This window comes from Bactrocera neohumeralis, unplaced genomic scaffold (genome assembly GCF_024586455.1).
Source record: "Bactrocera neohumeralis isolate Rockhampton unplaced genomic scaffold, APGP_CSIRO_Bneo_wtdbg2-racon-allhic-juicebox.fasta_v2 cluster09, whole genome shotgun sequence".
Lineage (NCBI taxonomy): Eukaryota > Metazoa > Arthropoda > Insecta > Diptera > Tephritidae > Bactrocera > Bactrocera neohumeralis.
Genome location: NW_026089622.1, coordinates 35,057,555 through 35,082,992, shown reverse-complemented (window position 1 = coordinate 35,082,992; position 25,438 = coordinate 35,057,555). Strand labels below are relative to the sequence as shown.

The following is a 25,438-nucleotide window of genomic DNA, read 5'->3' as shown; positions in this document are numbered from 1 at the left end:
TACCATTGAATTCCTCAATTATTAAATAATGCAACAAACCAAATTATGACAGCACTCACACTTCAGTTTTGATATTTATTCTCCAAACAATAACAAGTTCGCCCAAGTTAGGGCCTGTACCATTAGTATTGTTATTATGACTAAATAAATAAATTAAATTTTACGAGTATATTTTAACGATTGATATCTTCCAAATATTTTATTTGCGATAAGGATAGTTTCTTCAGTTAGTAGGCCACAACTTGTTTCTTTTACGACATTATCATTTAATGATGCTTTTAATGGTATTACAAAATTTAAGTATGGATTTGAATCAATCTTGTAGCTTTCTACTGTTTCATACACTGCCTTAAACAAGGGCTGCTTATTAGAATGGAAGTAACCCCTATTGCCGTGCATTAGTTTTATTCCTTCAACGGATACATTACAAACACTTATATACATGCAATGATCTGGTCGGTAGTTGTACTGACAAGGTAGAAGTAAAAGCGCATCTAAAATATTTATACTAAGTTATGTTAATATGATTTAAAATATGTATGTTCAGATTTACCTGGACTGTAATAAAAAAATACATTAATGATATCTTGATCACCCCACGTGATACGTAGCTTGTACTCATTGTATATGGGAACTATATGTGAGACCCAATTGTGAATGCGCATACGAGTAAGGTTCATTAGCATTACTCCTGAATTTACTCCCATGCGACCATAGTAAGGATGTCGTGCAAACCGATTGTACCAACCCATGTTTTCATCTTCATGTTCGGAGGTAAGAGCTGCAAACTGAGATGCATTAAATCGTCCAAAATATTTCCAAATATCTGATATAGGTGACAAGAATATAACATCTGTATCCACATATAAAACGGAATCAACCTGAGGAAGTAACAGCTTAAAAAAGATTGAAGTCATAATTTATTGGAATAATTTTATTGAAGATTTAAAAATTAAATATGAATCAAAGCAAACAGAGAACGCAATTTCTTCCAAAAACGTCATATTTCAATATAATATAATAAAGAATTCAAGATACAGTTATATAAAGTTGTGTTGCACGTGATTTCACGAAAATATTTTTTAATATTCAACACCAAACTATTTTTATTTTAAGTCAGCTATAACTAAAAATAACACACTTTAATAATGGCTGAAATGTAAAAAATATTTTGAAGCAACACAAAGAGAATTATAGTATGTAAAGAATTTTTGTTTTGAAAGCTTAAAAATAAACAGGCATTCGCTTCAAAATTTAGCATTGATTTTAAAGGAAACGTTTTTTTAGTTTACTTTAAGCAAAAATTACTATTGTTTGGCGCTTACGTTATTTTTGCGGATTATCGTAAGGTCACATATTTTATAAATACTGTCGCTTACGTTCAATAAATTCCATATAATTTTATTTTTATGTTTGTCATTTCTTTTTTTAAATTAAATTTTCATCAGAGAAAGTAAGTTATAGAGAAGTTGTAGTTGGACTACGAGGAAACGTGTGAATTGTCAAAAGCTAACCAAATTGCTCATCGTCGTTTCACCAAAGCTAGCTCAAAAGGAGAAATTTTAAAGTGGCGCGTTAACAGAGCTGAGCATTAAATGAAAAGTATGCTCTGAAATATACTTTATACATACATATGTATACATTAGGGCGGGTCGATTTAAAAGTCGCCCATTGCCCTTGCATATTCTTGGGATCAAAATAAGAAACTTTGCCGAAGGAACCATACCTCTAAAACGAATTTTGATGTCCCCCAATTTGGGTCGAACTTTTGGGTAGGGGCAAATTTTGGAAAATCCCACTTTGACCCATTTTGAGTGCTCCAATCGAGTCCAAATGTATGACCGTCCCCCACTAACTTTAGACGGCCGATCCACCCATGCCAGTGGCACACCCCCTGGAACTCCCTGGGGGGTTCCCCATACAATCATTTCAAAAAATCACCATTTTTGGCCTTTACATAAAAAAATCAGCTAAATGGCTATGTTTTTTCTTTATTTTTATTTATTTATTTATAATAATATCTATTTTTTCTCTTAAGAAATTTATTTAGTCAGAACATATGTAAATGAAAAAATTAATTGAAGTGAGTTATAGAAAAGAAACTAAAAAAAATTATTGTTTGAAGTCTTTTCTACTTTCAAGTCTGGGCAATTTCGCACGGCTCTCTAATGTCGTCGCCATAGCAATTGAACATGTCATTTCGTTCCTTGTATGTGTGATGGAATTTTTGGATCATTAAACTGTGGATCATCTTGATTTAAATATTCTTTCAATTTATCGTACGGAATGCTTCGAGTATGGTGGTTCAAATACAATATTTATATCATTCAAATTGATCACTTCCGTATAACTTGTGCAATTAAAGTTTATATCTGGTTTTTTATAAACTCTAAGTTCCATTGGTTGGTTCCATTTTCTTGATGGCACAGTCGCGCTTTTCTTTCCTATCATCAAACAACATTGATAAAAAGATATTTTCCGAATGCGCATAAAATGAATTATCTTTAATTACTTGATTGACAATTTTGCGTAAGCGAAGTTCTAGAAATCGTGACCAACCAATGAACTTCAAAAATAATGCACTGCCGTACACGGCAGAGCTGTAATACTTGATATTGAAGTACATTGGCACATAACATTTAATTATAAATTCAACCAGAATTTTTTAATTTGCATCAGGATTTTTCGTTGTCACATATAATCGCAATAATCTAGCGGCCTTGGTGAGCCACCGAGAATGTACAATTTTCCCTGGTATGATGTTAGCCATATCCACCGGAACCACGCCGCTAGAAATTGCATGGGCCATGTCGTATAAGTATTTCGAATCGGTGGAAAGTTCTTTTTTTTTCTGGAGCAGGGGGCATATTTTGCAACTCAATTTTCTGGAAGCCGTCCACCACCTAAAAATATATAATAATAAAATAATTAAAAATGGTTGACAATTATAATAAATGAGTGATAGCAATAACTTACCGGAAGAGTTTCACAAGTTTCGATTTGACGGCTCAGTTTTCCGGTTGCCGATCTTGGTCCAGTGCTGGTTGATTTATCCAAAGCTTCAAACAAATGCCGAAACGGAAGTTCGTTGAAGTGTAGAAGGCAAACAAACCAATGCAATGGTCTTTTTAACAGCAATTCGAATTGTCGTATAATTCCACCGTGTGGGCCAGTGTTTGTTGGCTCACGGTCAGTGCATATTCCAATTAATGTATCCAGTGATATATTTTTATCGTTGAAAAAACCATTTAATTTGGTTGTTTTGTATTCAGCGGTTTCATGTTCATATCAATTCAGAATTGGGTTCTCTGAAAATAACAAGATGAGGTTCTTTTACCATCCTAGTATGATACTTCTCATCAATTTTATCTATCGTTAAAGTATCATCTTTTCTGCCATCGAATGAAAACGCTAACAAATTGGTATCACCTAACCGTTTGCGAAGCACTTCTTGTCTGCATTTCTCTTTTTCTCTGCGAACTTTCGATTTATCCATGATGAGAGGTTTCCCATACTTATCTTTAATTTTAAAATCTTGCAAAAAAGCGGTTCCCAATGCTGATGCTACTCTGTCAGGCACACCAAATCTGTCACATACCAAGGCAAAGTTAAAACAATCGTATCTCTCTGTGTATTGTGAACTTGTGCTTCTATCCATATCTTCTTGAACCGGTGGTGACGTTGCTCCTTGCTCTTCAGTTTCCATTATAAATACATTCACTGTTAGTCTTCTCTGATTATGTTGATCGTGCATGAACTCTTTGAGGCGTTCGGAAACCCAGCTGTATGCACATGGAGCTGCCTTCAAATCGCATTTACATGTTCGAATGTAAAAAATTGTTTTCAGAGATTTTACATACTCTGTAAATTGTTGGGTGTTGTTTCTTCTCTTGATTTGCTTTTGATACTTGTCAAGCAATTTATTCAATTTATTACATACACTTTTTTTTAGCATTATTTCCATACCAAGTTTTTCCCAAATTCCAATCAACTTATCTTGTACTTGAATAGTGAATAATTTATGGGAAAACTTTTTTTGTTCTGTTTTAGCACGTTCGCTTAAGTAAAAATAATATCTCAAGATATCCAGATGGGTTGGTAAATTAAGATCAGTCAAATCAGTAGACACATCAAAAACCGTAACATCATGCTTGGGTATATGACTCATTGGGTTTTCGATAGTTGTTGATGTAGTTGCTTCATCTTGCGGTGTAGAGGAGGTGGATTCATTGTAAACTTTTTGATTTGGAATGGTCACTTCACTTATTATTTTTTTTGAAATACCATAGTTGTTATTGCTTTAGTTCTCCTCACTTTCAGAGGTAATAAGAATGAAATGGTAATTTCAATTCTATTTCAAAATTTGCCCCTACCCAAAAGTTCGACCCAAATTGGGGGACATCAGAATTCGTTTCAGAGGTATGATTCCTTCGGCAAAGTTTCTTATTTTGATCCCTAGAATATGATTTTCATAGAGCAATGGGCGACTTTTTTGCTTCCCCACAAATCGACCCGGCCTAGTATACATACATATGTAAGTAATTCAAATTCAAATCAATATATGTGACCTGGTCTACGAAAAGGGGGCTAACGCGCGAAAACTAGTTTTCTGGGAAAAGCTGTTAAAAATAATCGTCAGTTTCTCGTTATCTCATTAATTGTTATCCTTTTTTTTGACACCTAAGCCCCCTTTTCATAGACCAGGTCACATATTATCATTTATCTGTAATAACCTGTATGTACACATGTGGGTATATGACATTGCCGAACAAATAATGTATACGCAAACCTACATACACCTATGCGTAAACATGTAAATATGTCACCCACAAAAACTAAAAACATTGTTCTACAAAAATAACAATCGTCTCAAATAGCAACAGCAGTGTCACAAGTCAATTTGGCAGCCAAATAGTCGATGCCCAAATTTGTTGAAGACTCCACAACAACATATTCATTCCTGACCGCCAGCGCACTTTCGACAGGTAAACTCGTTTCATTCATAAATTCCGTTTCCAGCTCTTAAGTAATTGCTCAAGAAAAAATATACATTATTTCTTCAAGTAATTTTGACTGCTGGTTACGCATTGTGAATGGTCAACGTTAGAAGAGCAAGAGAGAATAAACAAAGAAAATAAACTTTGTGAGTAATATCTATGTATGTATGTGTGTAGTAACATAAATATTTTCATTGTGATTTAAAGAATGTTTGATACAACATTTCAAAATGAACTATACCTCATAATAATGATTTTAACTAATTTAGGATGAATTTAACGATTACTTTGAATTTCCTTCAAAAAACAATTGTTGATTAATTATAATATACACAGTATTGGACAAAACTAAAGCACCCCTACTGTCTTTTTTAATGTCTAATTTTTTTAAAAATATAATAGGACTAGTAGGACAATTATTATAGGTACCAATTATGTATATATATTAATTCATAAAAAATAAAACATTCAGGGGTGTTGGAATCTGATAGTTGTCGGTATCAGAATTGAAACCGATCAAAAAAAGAAGTAGGTGTCATGAATTCTGATATTATTGGTTTGATATTCGAAACAGAATTTGTATCGGTTTCGGGTGTCACGGAAACCAATTTTATCGGTTTTGCTATCAGAAACAAAGTAAGAAGATAGTCGCTCACAGATTTGAAATATAAGTTAAGAAATCAAGTTATTTTATTATTTCGAATTAATTTATCTTTATTTCTATAGGAGAAAACATAAGTAAAACACAAAATGTTTTAATTATTGAGTTTTTGGAAAAAAATTCGGATATTTAAATATATTAGATTTACAAAACGTAATTTAACATCCAAAAGCGTCTTTATTCATTCGATAAATGTTATCTCTTAAAATCTTTCTTTAATTCGGAACTGATTAAAAGCTTTAAAAGTATTGCTTCCAAACGTATTCATTTGCAAGTTTTGTCACATTAGTACACAGCTAATTCGAATATTGGTTTTGCGTATGTTCGAAAAGACGAAAATCCAGTCAGATTCTGTGACACCATTGAAAATCAGAATTGGTTTGCAATTCTGACAGCTAAGCAATTCTGTCTTGAATTCCACAACACCCCTGATAGGTAAATATTCTTTCAAGATACAAAATTTTATACGAAAAACTTTTCAAAAGTATAAATCTGAGTGGACAAAACTAAAGTACCCCCTAATATTTGTTAGGAAAAGTAGTATCACGCTACTGTAAAAGTAAGTTATTCGTTGAAGACGTTAACAATAAACCGTTACAAATATTTTTGAGACATTTTCCCAGAGATTTTTGACGTCGTCACTGTTCAGTTGCCATTTAGAGTTTAAGAGTCGAAATTGGTGGAAAATACTTATTCAGCCGACTTTACAAATAAAAAAATAAGAGATTGGCAAAACGGTTTATCTCAATATAGAATTAGTTAAAAATATTCGGTGAATAGATCAGTGGTGCCCGATATAAATTTCAGCAAACTGGCAATGTACTTTCTCAGCACAGCCGAGGAAGGCAGCAAAAAACTACAAAAGAGACGATTCATTGATCAAAAAGGTTACCCAAATTTATCCCACAGTCTTTTCCAATCAAATACAGAAACACTTTTGTTTACTAATTAATGCTAACAATTAGAAGACGAGCTGTTGAGGGCGGGTTGTTCTGTTGGCGTCCCGTTAGAAAGTCCTTTACTTCAGGAAAAAATTGAATTCATCTCGATTAGAGCATTCAGAAATTGAATACCATTTTATTCTCAAACGAATCGAATTATAATATTAAAAAATCGAAAGGCAAAAGGTGTCTGAGAAGGCCGAAAGGTTAAGGACTCAAACCTAAGTATTATATTGCGTTATCATTAAATATAGCGGTGGTAATGTTATGGTCTGGAGCTCTTTAGTGTAAAACCAAGGATCAATCTTTAGAACCTGAAAGAATTGCTTGGAATGACATACCACATGATATATAGTTTAATTTAATTTCTTCTATGCCTAAAATGTGCGTTTCAGTTACCCAAAATAAAGGATTTGCTACTATTTTTTAATTTTCAGATATTATTTTCAAACCGATGAAAGGGGTGCTTTACTTTTGTCCAGTTATATTTTAAACCATAAATGTTTTTGTTGATCTAACTTATTTAATTTTGAAAACTGAAAATGAAAAGCTTTATTTTAATAAAAAAAATAATAAGCAACCCATTGAAAAACGTCAAAATTTTACATTTAATTATTTTTATTGCATGAAAACAGTTAAGTTCGAGCTGAACCATAGTAGGGGTGCTTTAGTTTTGTCCAATACTGTATATACATACTAGCACAAGAAAATTTCCTGCGGTAAATTTTCTTAACCATTTCTTAACCGTTTTTTATATAAAGCTTTTATATTTCTTGAGAGCTGGATCCTAAGTTCAAAAGTAAACACCATTTCATCTCCCCGAGCATGCCTTTGTCTACACATGTCTTTTCGTGACGATGACAAAAGCTAAATTGACCAAATTCTGATGTTCGTTTTAGAAGAGAAAAGTGTCAACCACGAAAACACGCAAAGCACAGAAAAAGTGTCAAAAGTGGCAACATGGCTCTTGTCGATTTGAAATATTTGTCCGCGGATCGCAAAAATCTGCGTCGACATGCACACATAACTGCATATGTGAATATTTGCGACCGCTTAGTCCTTTAAGATATTAGCAAAAGTTTTAATACCCAAAGCAAATAAATATATAAATATATAGAGAATAATATACACCTTACTTTATTATATGTATGTATCAAAAGGTTTTATTGAAATCGTCATGAAATAGGTCAATTTGAACATTTATACTTATGACCTTTAATATCAAATATATTCAGAGTCGTTTGCGCATTGTAAATAAACAAATATGTATGTAAGCGTCCATTACCTAACATCCGAATTAGCATAATTTTTCTAATTTAACACTGAAAATTCTCAATTCTGCTAAGTTTTGTACATATTTAATTTTCATTTCTTTTCAATAATTCTGATGTGATATCAAAGTGAAATTCCTTGTTCTGAAAATCTAATTTGCATATTTAAATGTAACTTGAAAAAGAAAAACCTAAAGCGTGTGATTTCACCCTGCGTACATATGATATATGGATAAGGAAGGTTAGTGGTGGTTTCTGTGACGAGAGGCCTATTAACTTTAGCTTCAGGATACCAGCCGACTGCAGAATTTTTCAAGCAGAAGTGGCTATAGTTAAGATAGCAATAGAAGTACAGCATCGAAGTGCAACTGTATTCAGAAAGGTGAGCATTAAATTCAACATAGCGGAATAGCTGGAAACTTATGAGCTTGCAACAAGGGCTCTGCTAGCCTGTTGAATTTTAGCTCTGCCTCTATGAGCAGTGTGCCAAAAATATGAAGTATTTTGAGTTTACTCTTCATAACATTTGTTGTTTTAAGAATTTCGTTTTTGTTCTTCCATCACTTTTATATTTACTATTTTAAAAAAATATAAATTGTTACATTATTGCCCGGTTTCACAGTCCATACTTAAGTTGTACCTAAATAAAATCTTAGCTAATCATTGTTACAGACTGGATAGTCGTTTGCTTTTCACAGGCAATGCTTAATTTCTATAAAATTTTATGATGATATATGGCAACGTTATGGGCACATATTTTTTACAAATGTCATCCATAAAAATATGTTTAAATATTTAAATTATAGCAGACAATACATAAACAACAAAATAACCCCTAATTTCACCGCTAGCGAGTCGGAGCACTTATTCCATATTTTTCACAAAAAATAATTTCTTATTTCTTATAATTCTTCTTTTGACAAATAACTGAAAATTAAAAACAATTCAAAACAAAAATCAGCTGTTACTTAACCACTGCTTAAGTCTCCCATTTTCAGTACTTAAGCATAACTTAAGTATGAACTGTAAAACACTATTTTCCTGTTTTATCTTAAGCACAACTTAGGTATGGATATGTATATCTGTCAGAAAAGACTGAGATAAAAAAAACACTGTAATAAACAAGTGTTGTACACTTTCTTTTTATGCACAATGTACATATATCGGACCGCGATTTTCGTCCGTATAGACCATTGTAAGCACTCAACAAATACCAAAACAAAACTAATATCGGCCACGACCATGACAATTGCAATGGTAATAACAATAAGACAACAAATAGCAGGAAAGGGCACATTCACTGCTGCATTATGTTACAGAAATATGTCAAACGTACTCATATCCGCTTTTTGGAACGACTCACATTGGTGGAAATGTCTCATTTGAGCTGAGCTCCCAAGAAATGATGAACTCCGTATGACGGGCAGCAGAATGATAAGCTGATTTCGAACTAAAACATAAACTATCATAAAAAAATCAGAAATCCGAGGAGGAGGATTCGATGTCTCAATCCGTGGAGATAGCTCTGAAGCTAGAAATAGCATGAAATCCGCTAATCAGTTCCTATAGGTCGGTTCTGCGTTATGAAAATTTGACCATATTTTATCCCTTCTGTCTTTTCGATGATCTACACATGTTTAGATCGAAGAATACCAAATTAATTTCGTCATCGTTGAAGAAGCACTGAGATATAGGTTCACAACATTGTCCAGTATGGTCCGTGATGGTAAAATGATTTCGAAATTAAAATATTCAAGACACGGTGTAAGTCGTCACTCTTTTCCGTAGCTATTGATGCGCATTCTCAGGTCATCCTTAGATCTTACTCGTTGTCGTTTGATATTACTGCCTTAACCAAAATATAGGTTACATCATGGTGTTATTTGATCCCATGTGAAGTGCTTACGCTTGTGTGAAGAAGTGTGAAGACGCTTATTACATACAAGGTTATTCGACAGCAGTTAAGCCCATAGAAATCCAAAAGATTTGCTGGTTAGATGATTCTCCAGCAAAATGCTCCTTCGACCTTCCCACGCATCCAATGGAAAGGTCAAGTGCATAGCGACCTGTCGGGCTATGAATCGGCCCGATAGATGAACAAAGATTTTAATCAGTTCATATTTTTTGTTCGTTTATAAAGTTTGGTGCTTCTGAAGCGTTATTAGTGAAAATAAAAATACAAAATGGAAATATGTTGAAAATTACTGGATCAGTCAAAGCTGTGATGTAAGTCCTATCGAAAATCTTCAGCGGACTTCCTAAGTTTAAATAACTAAGCAGAAACCAAAAGCTTTATGGAAGCTTCACTAAATTTGGAAAATTTCCAATATATTGACATAACTATTAAAACGATCAAAAATTTAGAATCTTTTAATTACAACTTACTGTCAAATATTAAAAAAATGGTTTATGTTCCTTCGTTTTTGTATAATATATTATCGCAATTAGCAATATAAATTTTTAAGGCAGAAAATATTAAGTAGGGAAGCTACAAACTTATTATTTGGATTAGCTTCTGTAATCATTTCATTAGGTTAATCAACATTTTTTTGTTCTTAAATGGAAACAACTGATCAACATATTTGAAATAGCATTTCACGTAAACTTTGTTTCAAATAATCACTATTTGTTCATAAATGTATAGGAGTACTGTTTTTAATTTTATATTTGCCAAATCTAATACATAACGTGGATTTACAGCGCACCGTTACGATTGAAATTTACTTTACTTAAAATTAAAAGTCGTCCAAATATTCAGGGTCCAAGACAGAATTGCTTAGCTGTCAGAATTGCAAACCAATTCAGATTATCAATGGTGTCACAGAATCTGATTGGATTTTCGTCTTTTCGAACATACGCAAAACCAATATTCGAACCAGCTGTTTACTAATGTGACAAAACTTGCAAATGAAGTAAAAGTTTTTAATAGAGTTCCGAATTAAAGAAAGATTTTAAGAGATAACATTTATAGATGGGAATTCGAAATATTGTCGAAGCTGGAAAGGAAATAGTGACCGAGCGATATATGAGCGCTTGGGTAGAAAGCGAAAACTTTGACTCGGTTTTTCATTTTTACGATTTTTCTTAATTGGCGATCAGGATTGAAAAAAACTGAACGTATGGAAATGAGGCAAAGTTTATTTATCTTTGGCATTAAATTATCTTCTATTTAAACTAAAAAAATTAAGAAAATTTAAGTTTGAACATAGACATATGTTTAAGCAACATAAAGTAACATTTTTTTGGTCAAAAACCACTTTTTAAAAAAATTAAGAATTTTGTTTTTTGAAATTTTTCTAGTTTAACTTGAACATAAGTTATTAACAAATATGAATCTTTTAAAATTTTTTGTTTCCGACAGAAATTGCGACCTGCATACTTTCCGCCGTCCGACAAACGCACACGCGAGATGCATTGGGCAATTGCTTCCCTAAGACATTTCGTACTTTATTCTTTATGTTTTCTCCTATAGAAGTAAAGATAAATCAATTTGTAAAAATCAAATAACTCGATTCCTTAACTTACATTTCAAATCTGAGCGCGACTATCTTTTTGCTTTGTTTCTGACAGCGAAACCGATACAAATTCTGTTTCGAATATCAAACCAATAATGTCTGAATTCATGACACCTACTGCTTTTTTTTCATCGGTTTCAATTCTGATTCCACAACACCCCTGATTAGCTCTTAGAAAGTTAAGGATGACATTAACGATAATGTGACTAAAGGGATAATATGCACACATTTGATTCTAATTTAAAAGCCAGCAGCCACACAAATTTACCACCTTAACGGGATATACAAGGTGTGTTCCAAAGTAAACAGGACTAAAAAAAAAATGTTTTTTTTTTTCAGCAAAGTCAATTTATTTTATTCAAAATAGTCTCCTGCTTCAATACAGCTTTTTCACGGTCCAAAAGCCAGTCGAACGAGTGTTTTAGCTCGCTGGCCGTTATGGCAGCCAGTATGCCGCTGCATGCCTTTTGAATGGCGTCTACGTCTGCATAACGCTTTCCTTTCATGGGCAAATGCATTTTTCCGAAAAGGAAAAGCCGCAATATTGTAAAGGAAGTTTTTGTCCTTTGTGACCTCTTTAATGATGTCCTTCGAATGTTCGATTCTAAGCAATTTTTGGTCGTCAGTCAATTTGTGCGGAACAAACCGTGCACACACCTTTCGTAAGCCCAAATGTTCGGTCAAAATGCGATGAATTGATGTTTTGGATATGTTCAATTCCAGTTCTATGAATTTCAGTGATGAATTCGGCTGATTTTTGATGAATTCACGCACAGTTTCGATGGAATTTCCGGTGGTCACGTATTTTGATTGACCCATATGTCGATCGTCATTTATGTCCTCACGACCACTTTGAAACGTTGAAACCATGCGTGCACTCTGCTACGGGATAGACAATCATCACCATAAATTTGTTTCATCAGTTGAAAGGTTTCGTTAAAAGTTTTACCAATTTTAAAACAAAATTTAATGTTGGCTCTTTGTTCGAAGCTCATTTTCGCACCGATAACACAAACATACTGACACTTAAAACGCACCCATTCACTTCCAATCGATGAAATGTCATGAAATTTTCACTGGACAATCTATAAAGCTAACAGATTCCAACGCACCAGTCGACATGTAGATAGCGCCACCTGTTTACTTTGGAACGCACCTCGTATATTAATTTTACTTGTATTCTCTTTAGGATGGAGTCATATGTAAAAATTCACGCAAGTGATACATATGACTCAAGCAGCTCACGACTTCCGGTCTTTGACCAAGTATCCTCTGGGTAGCCTAAGAACATCCGTTTGAAAGTAAGCTAAAGTGAGAAGGCAAAACATCCCCTTTGCAAGGTTGTGCGCTGGGTTTGGGAGCCGTCACGTAAAAAACGCACCCAATGAAAAAGAACAAACAAATTAGGACTACGATTTGAGGGCATGTACCTGGAATATCCAGTCCCTTTATTGGGAAGGTGGCGCTGCCCAGCTGGTTGATGTCCTCGTTAGAGTGAAGGCTGACGTCACCGCCTTTCAACAAATACGATGGACGGGACAAGGACTGAGACGAGTAGGTCCTTGTGGCATTTACTACAGTGGCCATATAAAGGAGCGCAAATTTGGTGTGGGATTCGTGGTGGGAGAGAGACTCCACCGCCAAGTACCATCATTCACCCCGGTGGATGAACGTCTATCCACAATCCGCATCAAAGCGAAGTTCTCCAATAGAAGGACGATGTGACCAAACATGCCTTCTATGAGCGCTTGAAGCGCACCTATGAGAGCCGCGACCGCCACGATATCAAAATCGTGCTTGGCGACTTTAACGCCAGGGTGGGCAAAGAAGGTATCTTTGACACTACGGTCGGTAAATTAAGCCTCCAAGAGGAAACATCCCCAAATGGGTTGAGGCTGTTCAACTTCGCCGGGGCCCGAAATATGGTTATCTGTAGTACTAGATTCCAGCACAAGAAAATACATCAAGCTACATGGCTGTCTCCGGATCGAAAAGCCACCAACCAGATCACAACACGATCGGTTGTGATAGACGGAAGACACGTCTCCAGTGTTCTAGACGTGCGTACGCTCCCTAACATCGACTCGGAGCACCACCTTGGTGCAGCCACGATTCGCACCCGCCTCTGTACAGCAAAAAACGCACGTCAACAAACACAAGGAAGGTTTGACGTCGAGAAGCTGCAATCACAACAGACAGCAGAACGACTTTCTACTCGACTTGCACTCGTGCTCTCTGAGAGCACTTGTCAACAACTCGGTATAAGGGAACTGTGGAACGGCATTTCACACTCCTTACATACAGCTGCAACCGAAACCATTGGGCTTCAGAAAATGCAAAAGAACAGCTGGTACGATGAGGAGTGCCGTGTCGCGGCGGCCAGAAAACAGACTGCCTACCTCGCAACATTACGATCGACCACAACGCGTGCGGAATGGGATAGATACCGAAAGTTGAAGAGGGAAGCGAGACGCTTTTGCAGACAGAAAAAGAAAGAGACCGAAATGCGTGAGTAGGACGAGGTAGACAAGCTGGCCGACAGGGGCAATGCTCGAAAATTCTACGAAAAAATGAGGTGGCTAACAGAAGGTTTCTAGACCGTAGCTTACTCTTGTGGAACCTCCAAAGGTGATCTAGTAACCGATGCCCAGAGCATACTAAAATTATGGAGGGAACACTTCTCCAGCCTGCTGAATGGCAGTGAAAGTACAACGCCAGGAGAAGGCGAATCCAATTCCCCAATCGATGACGATGGAGCAGACACTCAATTGCCCGACCATGAAGAAGTTCGAATAGAAGAACGTGAAGGGGAAGAACAATTAACCGTCTGCAGAACAACAAAACAGTGGGGGTCGATGGATTGGAATTTAATTGTGCTCCGCCCAATCCAAAAAAAGGGGACCCCACAATCTGCGCCAACTACCGTGGGATAAGCCTCCTCAACATCGCGTAGAAGGTTCTATCGAGCGTATTGTGTGAAAGATTAAAGCCCACTGTTTAAATGAGTTAAGCATCCACCCTCTCTACCCGGTAAAACTAGCGCATCCTAATAAAACAGCGCAATTCACCACAGGATGCTACTGCAACAGAACATCAATTTAACTCACCACACCTCTACACCAACCCAACCAACAAAAGGAGTGGATAACGGGGAGGCTGACATAATTCGTTTCCACAATTCGCCACGCACTCATCGCTGATACACATTCGCTTTTTACGCACGTACTGAGAACACACGTCCCACTACAGTTTTTGAACATCGACAGCGATCTATCTACATCGACAACATTCGTTACTTCAATAAACGAAATATTTAACTTTAAGAAAAGGAATATTTGTAAAAGGTCAAATACTTCTTTAATAAATTATTTGTACCATATACACTTTAGTGCAGCGGTCTTTTTATTCCGAATGTGCGTGATTACCAATAATAATTTTATGATTACCACAGTACAAATAGAGACAGATATGTATCTATTTGTTACAAATTTAAATATGGTCCTTCGAGCCATAGTGAAACGCACTATGGATTAGTGAAACAAGTAAAAACAGACGAGAAAAATTAAAACAAAACAAAGGACTTGTGTGTTGAACAAAACTCCAAAAAAAAACCGAATAAATAAAATAAAATAAAAACCTAGTGCAGTGACCCAAACAAAATAAAGTGCTGTAACAAAAACGAAAAAAAACAGAACAAAAACATATATACTTACATATGTACATATATAAAGAACATATGTATGTATGTACTATATATCAGTGAGGTGACAAAAAATGTGAACATAGTGGAAAGAAACTAAAAACAACACATAAACCGGCCGTGAAACCTCCAAACTAAAAATATATACATACATATCAACAATAAACATATATACGAGCGCGAAATGTAACTACAAAACATAAATCGCGCGCGAAATGTAAAAGCACCTAAATAATAAAACATACACTAAAACGGATCAAACGGGCGCGAACAATTAGAACAAACAACAGCATAAGGAGGTAGCCAGCTGGAACACAGAACGGGGAACAAAACGCAGAAAGCAGGCAACATTTGCGCAGACATACACCCTACAAATATACCATTCAGAGTACCAAGTGAGCGTATTATGTTCATCTTAATTTAATATATGCAAATATGTATGACCAATATTACAGTTTTATCCGATATAAAACTTGTAATAAAAAATGCGCTTGATAAAAAAATACTAAAGGATTTACTAGCACTTGTATCCTGCAATACCTCTTATACTTTATCAAATAATAAGCAGGATTGCTTAAAATTTGTAAGCGAAGGCAAACAATAATATCATTACATAACAAGTAAGGAAGGGCTAAGTTCGGGTGTCACCGAACATTTTATACTCTCGCATGATAAAGTGATAATCGAGATTTCATTATCCGTCATTTACATATTTTTCAAATACCGTATTTGTGTAAAGTTTTATTCCGCTATCATCATTGGTTCCTAATGTATACAGAGAAGGCATCAGATGGAATTCAAAATAGCGTTATATTGGAAGAAGGCGTGGTTGTGAACCGATTTCACCCATATTTCGTACATGTCATCAGGGTGTTAAGAAAATATTATATACCGAATTTCGTTGAAATCGGTCTAGTAGTTCCTAAGATATGGTTTTTGGTCCATTAGTGGGCGAGGCCACGCCCACTTTCAATTTTTAAAAAAGGCCTGGGTGCAGATTCCTTCTGCCATTTCTTCCGTAAAATTTAGTGTTTCTGACGTTTTTTTTTAGTCGGTTAACGCACTTTTAGTGATTTTCAACATAACCTTTGTATGGGAGGTGGGCGTGGTTATTATCCGATTTCTTCCATTTTTGAACTGTATATGGAAATGCCTGAAGGAAACGACTCTATAGAGTTTGGTTGACATAGCTATAGTAATTTCCGAGATATGTAGAAAAAACTTAGTAAGGGGCGGGGCCACGCCCACTTTTCCAAAAAAATTACGTCCAAATATGCCCCTCCCTAATGCGATTCTTTGTGCCAAATTTCACTTTAATATCTTTATTTATGGCTTAGTTGACACTTTATAGGTTTTCGGTTTCCGCCATTTTGTGGGCGTGGCAGTGGGCCGATTTTGCCCATCTTCGAACTTAACCTTCTTATGGAGCCAAGGAATACGGACGGACGGACAGACAGACGGACAGACGGACGGACGGACAGACGGACGGACAGACAGGACGGACAGACAGACAGACGGACAGACAGACGGACGGACAGACAGTTAGTTTTAGGACTTACAAACAACCGTTATGTGAACAAAACTATAATACTCTCCTTAGCAACTTTGTTGCGAGAGTATAAAAAGTTACATATAAAAAAAATTAAGACACACATACATACATATTCGCATATTTACCCAAAGGAAATATATTTCTCCGATACACATATTTTTAATATATGTTCATACTATATACATATGTACATGTTCATATCAGCAACATATATAACAAACATAAACCTAACTTCTTACAAATCAACAAACAACATACAAAGTGCATGCGGGACAATACCTGCACATTCTTTATTTAGCCTTCACACTCTCTTCTCAGAGCGAAAATACGGCATAGAATCTGCCTGTAATTTTATACCCTATACTGGGTACCATATGCTAAATTATTAAAATTTTAAATTTTAATTAATTTTCCAAAAAAGGGTTATCTTAATTTTCCGTAAAAAACTAAACGGTAAGACAAAGTAAAATTGACTTTTACGAAATACATTTATTAGAACGTATGCAAAACTAAAAATCAGATTAACGAAATATACATCAAATTATAAATTTGAACAACATACATTCCAACATACGTACATACACACATGTGCATTTAAACATACACATCTTTTTAAAGTCCATATTAGCATCTCTTCTGCAATACCACTTGTTCTTTGTCAAACAAAAACAAGCAGAATTGCAAGAAAAACAAAAAAAAACATTACAGCATATTCTTTGCTCACATGCATTAGCACTAATAAGTCGTGCATACTTATGTACAAAGCATATTGATCTCTTCGACGAGCTCTCAATTGCACAAAAACAAGTACATACAAGCCAATTATTAGGGTGCGCCTATATACCTATATAGAAAATACTTAAAAATAATATTGTGGTTTGAAAACAAATCATATAAAATAAAAACAAATTTAAATAGCAAGTAAACAAGTAACGGTATTAATAAAACAAATAATCCGTCTTTTACGAAAAAAAAAAACGTTTATATACTTAAAATAGTATTCAGTTCACACAGAGAAACTTTTTCTTCATTTTAAAAAATATTTCTTCATAGAACTAAAATAATGAACAATAACAAAAATCATAGCACACCTGGAGCTACACGCTCAAAACAGATTGCTAGAGTTATTTCAGAAAGATACAGTTTAACAAGATACTGCACTAGATTTACCTCTTCACCGATTCACGAAAACTCGGAATCGTTACTAGAAATCAGAAATATAAATCTCAACAATTTTTGGATACGACTTCAAGCGGCTCATAGTAGAATCTGACGATTCAGATCTACCTCAAAATTTCAAATCATCGGCTTACGATATTTACGAAAACTGCTTAGACCAGCACGAAGAAACAAAAGCTATGATCTCCGATCAACTAAAGCTCATTAAAGCAATTGCACCTACTCTCCACAGTAGAGTAGAGCAGCCACAAACAGACAGTCAAAAGGCAAGTTCAGGCATCCACCTCGAGTTGCTCGCATGTGACACAGAAACCTTTTACGGAGGTTATGAAGAATGGCCGTCCTTCCGGGACATGTTCACGGCCGTGTACATAAACCATCCTCAATTATCACATGCGCAAAAATTGTATCACCTCAGATACAAAACTAAAGGTCAAGCAGGCGAAATAGTCAAACAGTTCGCATTAAATGACGACAATTTCAATTTGGCTTGGGAAGCTCTAAAAGCTAGATATGAAAACGACAGAATACTGGTCGATAAGCAAGTAACGACACTAATAAACTTGCCAAAAATCAAGAAAGGAACAAGTGTAGAATTCATCAAACTAGAATCCACTGTTTCAAATTGTTTGTCGATTCTATCGACACTAAATATTCCCACAGACAGCTGGGACCCAATTCTGGTAAACATTTGCACCGCCGCATTACCAGAAAAACTCGTTACTTCTATGGGAGCAATCGCTCTCATCACGAAAAAAGTGCCCAACGTGGCAACAAATGAAAGATTTTCTCACCACCCAATATGAAATTGCGGAAAGGTTAGAAGAAAAAATAATCAAAAGTAAGAACACTAAATATGACCGAAATGGAAGCTTAAACAGACCCCAAGCTAGAAGCAACAAAAATTTAAATAAAAGCTTTTACAAAACACAAACGTTCACATCAGAACAAAGAAAACATACGTCATGCGAACTATGCACGAGAGGGCATAAACTGATATCTTGCGAGAAGTTTAAAAAATTAAACATTAACGAAAGGAACAACTTTGTCAGATCAAAAAAGACTCTGTACAAACTGCTTGTCCCACTCACACAATCTTAATATTTGCAAAAGCAAATTTAAGTGCTTATATTGTCACAAAAGACACAATTCAATGCTTCATTACAGCAGATATCCCATCTCACCCCAAAGAAGCGCTTATTCACAAAAAAGATCCACGGGTTTAATTGCAAAAGCAAATCCCGAAACCCAAAATTCAAAAAATTGCCAAGAGACATCATGTTGCTCAAAGGCACAAAAAACTCAAACGCTGCACAGCCAAATAAAGGTAGAAAAAGCTAAGTCAGATTCCATCTGACAACCTCATATAAAAACACAAATATATGTTCGTAACCTTTCGACCCCGCAGGATGGCTTTCGCCAATAATGGAAAAACAAAAAAAAAAAATTCTGGACAAATCCTAGAGCGGTGGCGCACTAATACTTGTCAAATTAGTGCATACGCACTAATATATACAAAAATTTCCAAAAAGTCGCAAAATCGACACTTTTCATATATTTTCAAAAATAAATAAAATCTCAAAAGAAAGTTAAGGGATCACCATACTCCCAATGCGATACAGTGACGCACCTACTCTTACAAAAAGCAAAGGTCGTTCTTATCGCATCTATCTAAGCGCTACTCATATGGGTGGGTTATGGAAATCAGCTCTAAGAAGCATCAACTTAAGTATGAAGAACTTTCTACTCTATGAATCGAAGCCGTTCTCCATTCACGGCCATTCTCTCGCAAGATCGCTCTAATTTCATAGTCCTAAATCTAGGGCTAAAGAGTACCCATTCTGGCCACATCTGAGCCAGACGTGGAGTTACTATCCTTTATGAGCCGATAACACAGAAAAGGCAAATAATAAATAATCCACTTAATAAAACGATAAAAGGAAAAATCGCAAATACAAAAGGTTGTCAGAAAAATCAAATAAACCCGCATAATAAAGTTGCATCTCTTAAGCACCTACCCGTATATTAAAATGCACATTCAAATACATGTGATATGTTTCAAACCAAAATCCGTTCTCTGCACACGCGGATAAATATGAATCCGTCAAGACATAGGCTATGTTCGTAAATGCATCATGACTTGCAGCATAAGCAACAGTAGCAACACTGCAAGTTTGACGTTTGATACTTCTTATACAATTTTTGACAATTTGCAGATACATTTGTTTGCATTTTTGAACGCGTATAGTACTAAAATGGAAATTTTGCTGAATCTAACACTAGACGAAATTTGTGAGCAAAGAAATGATAGATTTTCTTTAAATTTAAGAAAAAGAAGGGTATTGAAGTCAAATAGAAAAATTTGTAGGTACAAATGTTTGTCTTTAAAAAGAAAAATACCTAAAAACAAATCATTTATTAAAACAATAAAGTCGTTTCCCGAGGACATATTCAACCGTACTCTCAGCAATAACTGCGTCTCCGCATTACTGAGATTTTCACTAAAAATTTAAAAATAATAATTTATACAATTATTATTAACATAATTTAACTAAATTCCAATACAAAAATTAAAATAAAACAGTTTTGCACTTTCCGTCAGACATCGTAGTTAAATGCAGTAAACAATTTTTTGATAGAAATTATGTATGACAGTTGATAGAAGTGTTGCTTTTTTGAACGCTTGATTATTGCAGTGTTGCAATATTGCATTTCTGAACGTTCTGTTTGTTATGCAATCGTCATGATGCGCGTCATGATGCATTTACGAACATAGCCATACTTCTGCTGTCAGAACGTATTCCGCGCTTCGGCTACTCCTCCAGTAGTACGTCGAAATACATACTTATACGTATAATACTAAGCAAAATATTCGCCTAGGGGGGCCAGGATGTTTAAATGAGTTAAGCATCCACCCTCTCTACCCGGTAAAACTAGCGCATCCTAATAAAACAGCGCAATTCACCACAGGATGCTACTGCAACAGAACATCAATTTAACTCACCACACCTCTACACCAACCCAACCAACAAAAGGAGTGGATAACGGGGAGGCTGACATAATTCGTTTCCACAATTCGCTACGCACTCATCGCTGATACACATTCGCTTTTTACGCACGTACTGAGAACACACGTCCCACTACAGTTTTTGAACATCGACAGCGATCTATCTACATCGACAACATTCGTTACTTCAATAAACGAAATATTTAACTTTAAGAAAAGGAATATTTGTAAAAGGTCAAATACTTCTTTTATAAGCACGAAAGGAGCTGCCTTTATGCCGCGATGTCTGAATTTGGTATACTCGCAAAACTAATACGGCTGTGTAAACTGACATTGAGCAACACCGAAAGCTCCGTCAGGATCGGGAAGGACCTCTCCGAACCGTTCGATACCAAACGAGGTTTCAGACAAGGTGACTCACTATCGTGCGACTTCTTCAATCTGCTCCCGGAGAAAATAGTTCGAGCTGCAGAACTTAATCGTGCAGGTACAATCTTTTATAAGAGTGTACAGCTGCTGGCGTATGTCGATGATATTGATATCATAACTGTATGATAAGCTGTATGAGATATACGACGACATTGACTTAGTTCAGCGAATTAAAAGACAGAGTCTACTCTGGCTAGGTCATGTTGTGCGAATGGACGAAAACACTCCAGCTCGGAAAGTATTCGACGCACTACCCGCCTGGGAAGCAGAGGAAGACCTCCACTCCTTTGGAAGGACCAGATGGAGAAGGACTTGGCTTCGCTTGGAATATCCAATTGGCACTACGTAGAGAAAAGAAACGACTGGCGCGCTGTTGTTAACTCGGCTATAATCGCGTAAGCGGTGACTACGCCAATAAAAAAGATATGCAAATATCTCCAAAAACCTTAAGTCAGCGGCAACTGTATATATATATATATATATATATATATAATATTAATTTGAAATATAATTTATAAACGCTTGTTTTTACTAGAACTAGAAAAAAGAGGAATTATAGTAAAAAAGAGAAATTTCAGCGAATTGCTCATATTTGCTTATTATGGCAGCGCTCCATTTCCTCATATTTGTTAGCCAACAAATGAAGCTCACTACCAGTGCAAAAAGTAATTTCAACCTGCAAAAAGTATAAATTGTGAATTAGTTTAATTCTTTACAGTTGAATTAAATGAATTTAAATGAAAAATGTTCCTAAAGTGTGTTAAATGGAGTGAAATAGCTTATCGAAATGCTCGAATTTTGAGAATTTTTGAACTCGAATATCTCGTTAACTTACCGTTTGCGATACCTATAACCCTCTATAAGTTTTTTAAACAGAAGGACTTCCTCTTACAAACAGTACTTTCAAGAAATCGGAATTGTGCCCCGCTGACTTATGGTTTTTGCGATATTTGGGGTAAATTTTAGAATAGCATCCCCCGATTTCGAGGTTAGAATGAATATGGACGGATTCCTCCAGACTAAGAAAATATCTATATATCTATAATATGAGCCTGTGCAATCTTTCCATGCATATGGATATTTTCTTTTTTAAATTTAATAAACAACTTAGTAATAGTTCCGTCACCACAGAAAGGAGTACTACGCATAAGTACTTCAGTCACTCTGGGTACTGGCTGAACCAAGGTTATTTTTTTAAAGCGCGGCCTAAGGCCGCCAACGCAGAAAGGAATACTACGCGAAAGTACTTCAGTAGCCTCGATATGATATACATTTATTATATTATCATTCAATTTTACTTATTTGTGTATATTAAATATACATTACATATTGTACATATACATACAGTGGACCAATAAAGTTTACATACACCTAATTCTATTGAATTACGACACGTTTATTTGCTATAAAATGAATAAATTTTGTGGTTTTTTTCTATCCATTTGAAGGTATATTTAACATTAAATTTAGCATATCAAAAAAAAATTTTTTTTACACAAATAAAAAAAATTAATGCTAAAGGTTAAAATGGGCATAATTTATATCAAAAAAGTTTACGTACACTAATGGTTGTTTATAAAAATCAAAAGAAATTAAAATACTGTTAACGGGTCTTAGCCTACATTTTGTTGCTATTATTGTCCCTAGACATCGGTGGCTCCCCACTCAATTTTTAATTATTGCCGGATAACTAAGTCCATGAACCAGTTTTTTGGCCTTATTTTGATGAAATTCGATGTTTTCGAATACGATTTTCTAAAAATCTCCAGATATTTTGAATAGGATTAATGTATGGTGATTGCGGGACCTATGAAGTTCTTTTTAATTCCATAACAACCATTCACGTACAAGATAACACGTGTGTTTTGGGTCGTTAACCTGTTATAAATAGAAGTGGCCGCTATTAACAGCCGATTTAAGCACACCTAAAATTTAAATTTTTTTCTTAAAATGTTCAGATACACATGCTTATCCATGTTTTCACTAATAAAGTCCAAATGCCCAACTCTAGATGCAACCATATACCCCCAAACCATAACATTACTCCTACCGTTCTTTACCGTTGGCAATACATTTTTTCCTTGCGACTCCTCATTGATCATTCTCCACACTTTTCGTGATCTATTCGAACCAAATGTATTAAATTTTGATTCAACACAATATTTTCCATAGCCAATACGGTTCGTTTAAATATTGATTAGCAAACACCGACCTCTTCTTTATATTAACTTTACTTATGTATGGCTTACTACGTGCGATTCGTCTATGATAACCAGCACTCTTCAACACATTCCTTACTGTTTGAGGATTTATTTTTGTTTTGGTACATTTCAAAAATAGATAAGCATATGTATCTGAACATTTTAAGAAAAAATTTAAATTTTAAGTGTGCTTAAATCGGCTGTTAATAGTGGCCATTTCTATTTACAACAGGATGACGACCCAAAACACCCATCTTATCTTGTACGTGAATGGTTGTTATGGAATTAAAAATAACTTCATAGGTCCCGCAATCACCATACATTAATCCTATTCAAAATATCTGGAACTTTTTTGAAAATCGTATTCGAAAACATCGAATTTCATCAAAATTAGGCCAAAAAGCAGGATCATGGACTTAGGGGGTCAAAATATCCGGAAATAATACTAACAATGGAGTGGGGAGCATACATCGATGTCTAGGGACAATAATAGCAACAAAATGTAGGCCAAAAACGGATAAAACTATTGTAATTACTTTTGATTTATAAAAATAATAATTAGTGTACGGAAACTTTTTGGATATAAATTATGTCCGTTTTAACCTTTAGCTTTAATTTTTTTTTATTTGTGTAAAATTTTTTTTTTTTTTGATATGCTAAATTTAATGTTAAATATACATCTTTTGAATTGAAAAGAAAAAGACCACAAAATTTATTCATTTTATAACAAATAAAAGTGTCGTAATTTAATAGAACTAGGTGTATGTAAACTTTATTGGTACACTGTACATATGTATATATAAGGAAAAAGTGTTCACAACTCAATTATAGCTTGAAAAATGTTGGAAAGCATTTTTTTATTATAGTTAATATAGAAAAAATAATCACGCGAAAATACAAACAAAAAAATAATGGAAAATCTTACATATGTATGGTTATTTGGTGTTTAAGATGCTCGTTTTCCTCATAATTGTAAACAATCTAACCGTTTCAACGATGAGTCTGCTAAGTGATTTTTAAATTAATAAATTTACCTAAAATATAACAAGAGTGTCATAATATGAACTTATTTCAATGTTTAGTATTTAAATATACAAAGTGAAAAATGTGAAAAAATTTAGTTAAACGTTGTGAAATATTAAGTGTTATTAATACAAATTTTGGAATTTTTAATCGGGATAATTTTAAAAAATATAAATGTTAGTAACGTTATTTGTACATATTCCTCCTATGAAGAAGCTCCCCTATCCGTACATACCCCATTTATACCGAAATTTGCGTTTTTTACCCGACCGTCAAAGTAATCGGAATCGTGCCGCCAGCGGCAACTAAATATGTGTGCATATTTTCTTGATCTGGCAAACCTCCTCTATCCGTACATACTCATTTTATCCCCGAAATCGGGGAATGCTCTTTTAAATCCCAGCCATTTGTTAATACATATATTTACCGGCAAAAACAGCCTCTGTGATGAACAAGGTTTAAATAGAGATTTCCACTCTTCTTTATTGTTTTTTGGAAAAGTCAGTGGCAGTATATCAAATTCGAAATGCACTAAATTTCGCCAATCATTCAAACGCTCAACAAATTCAGTTATCAGTTTATCCTCAGAAAATATCCAGAAATGCAAATTGCTTTTGTCATATTTGTTAAAAAGCAGAACTGATTTTATCATCACAAGCGATTCCCATAATCGATGGCCGCACACAACTAACGCTATATTGTAACATGGACGAGACCTTAAATAAAGCGTTTTTATGGCTTAAACCGTAATATTTTATGATGTTCTTACTTACGCATACCAATCTGTTTTAGAACGTATGTTACTGGTTAACGAAGTATTTATATTTAGAACGTTTCGATTAAAGACTACACAAAAGCATATTATTAAAAGAAGAAATATTATACTTATAAATCTTATTCGCATTATTAATATTTTTGTTGGTCGGTTCCATAAATAAATAAATATAACAAACTTAAGATAG

General features: G+C 34.8%; 1 protein-coding gene and 1 long non-coding RNA gene across 5 annotated transcripts; both read right to left on the bottom strand.

Annotated features, from left to right (window-relative positions):
- Positions 1 to 43: 43 nt before the first annotated feature.
- Positions 44 to 25,438, bottom strand: LOC126764080 (glucoside xylosyltransferase 1). 4 transcript variants are annotated; one of them, XM_050481862.1, is made up of 4 exons: positions 25,250 to 25,438; positions 24,904 to 25,192; positions 554 to 881; positions 44 to 494 (listed from the first exon to the last, which is right to left on the bottom strand). In XM_050481862.1, the coding sequence occupies exons 1-4, from the start codon at positions 25,378 to 25,380 to the stop codon at positions 154 to 156; spliced, it is 1,089 nt and encodes a 362-aa protein (XP_050337819.1). In that variant the 5' UTR covers positions 25,381 to 25,438; the 3' UTR covers positions 44 to 153. The 4 variants fall into 4 exon arrangements, with proteins under 4 accessions (XP_050337819.1, XP_050337817.1, XP_050337816.1 ...); XM_050481860.1 differs by having other exon boundaries at positions 554 to 896; positions 25,256 to 25,438; XM_050481859.1 differs by having other exon boundaries at positions 554 to 896; positions 25,250 to 25,437.
- Positions 2,536 to 3,291, bottom strand: LOC126764292 (uncharacterized). Its single transcript, XR_007667897.1, has 2 exons — positions 2,977 to 3,291; positions 2,536 to 2,903 (listed from the first exon to the last, which is right to left on the bottom strand). It is a non-coding gene; the product is annotated as an uncharacterized LOC126764292 (long non-coding RNA).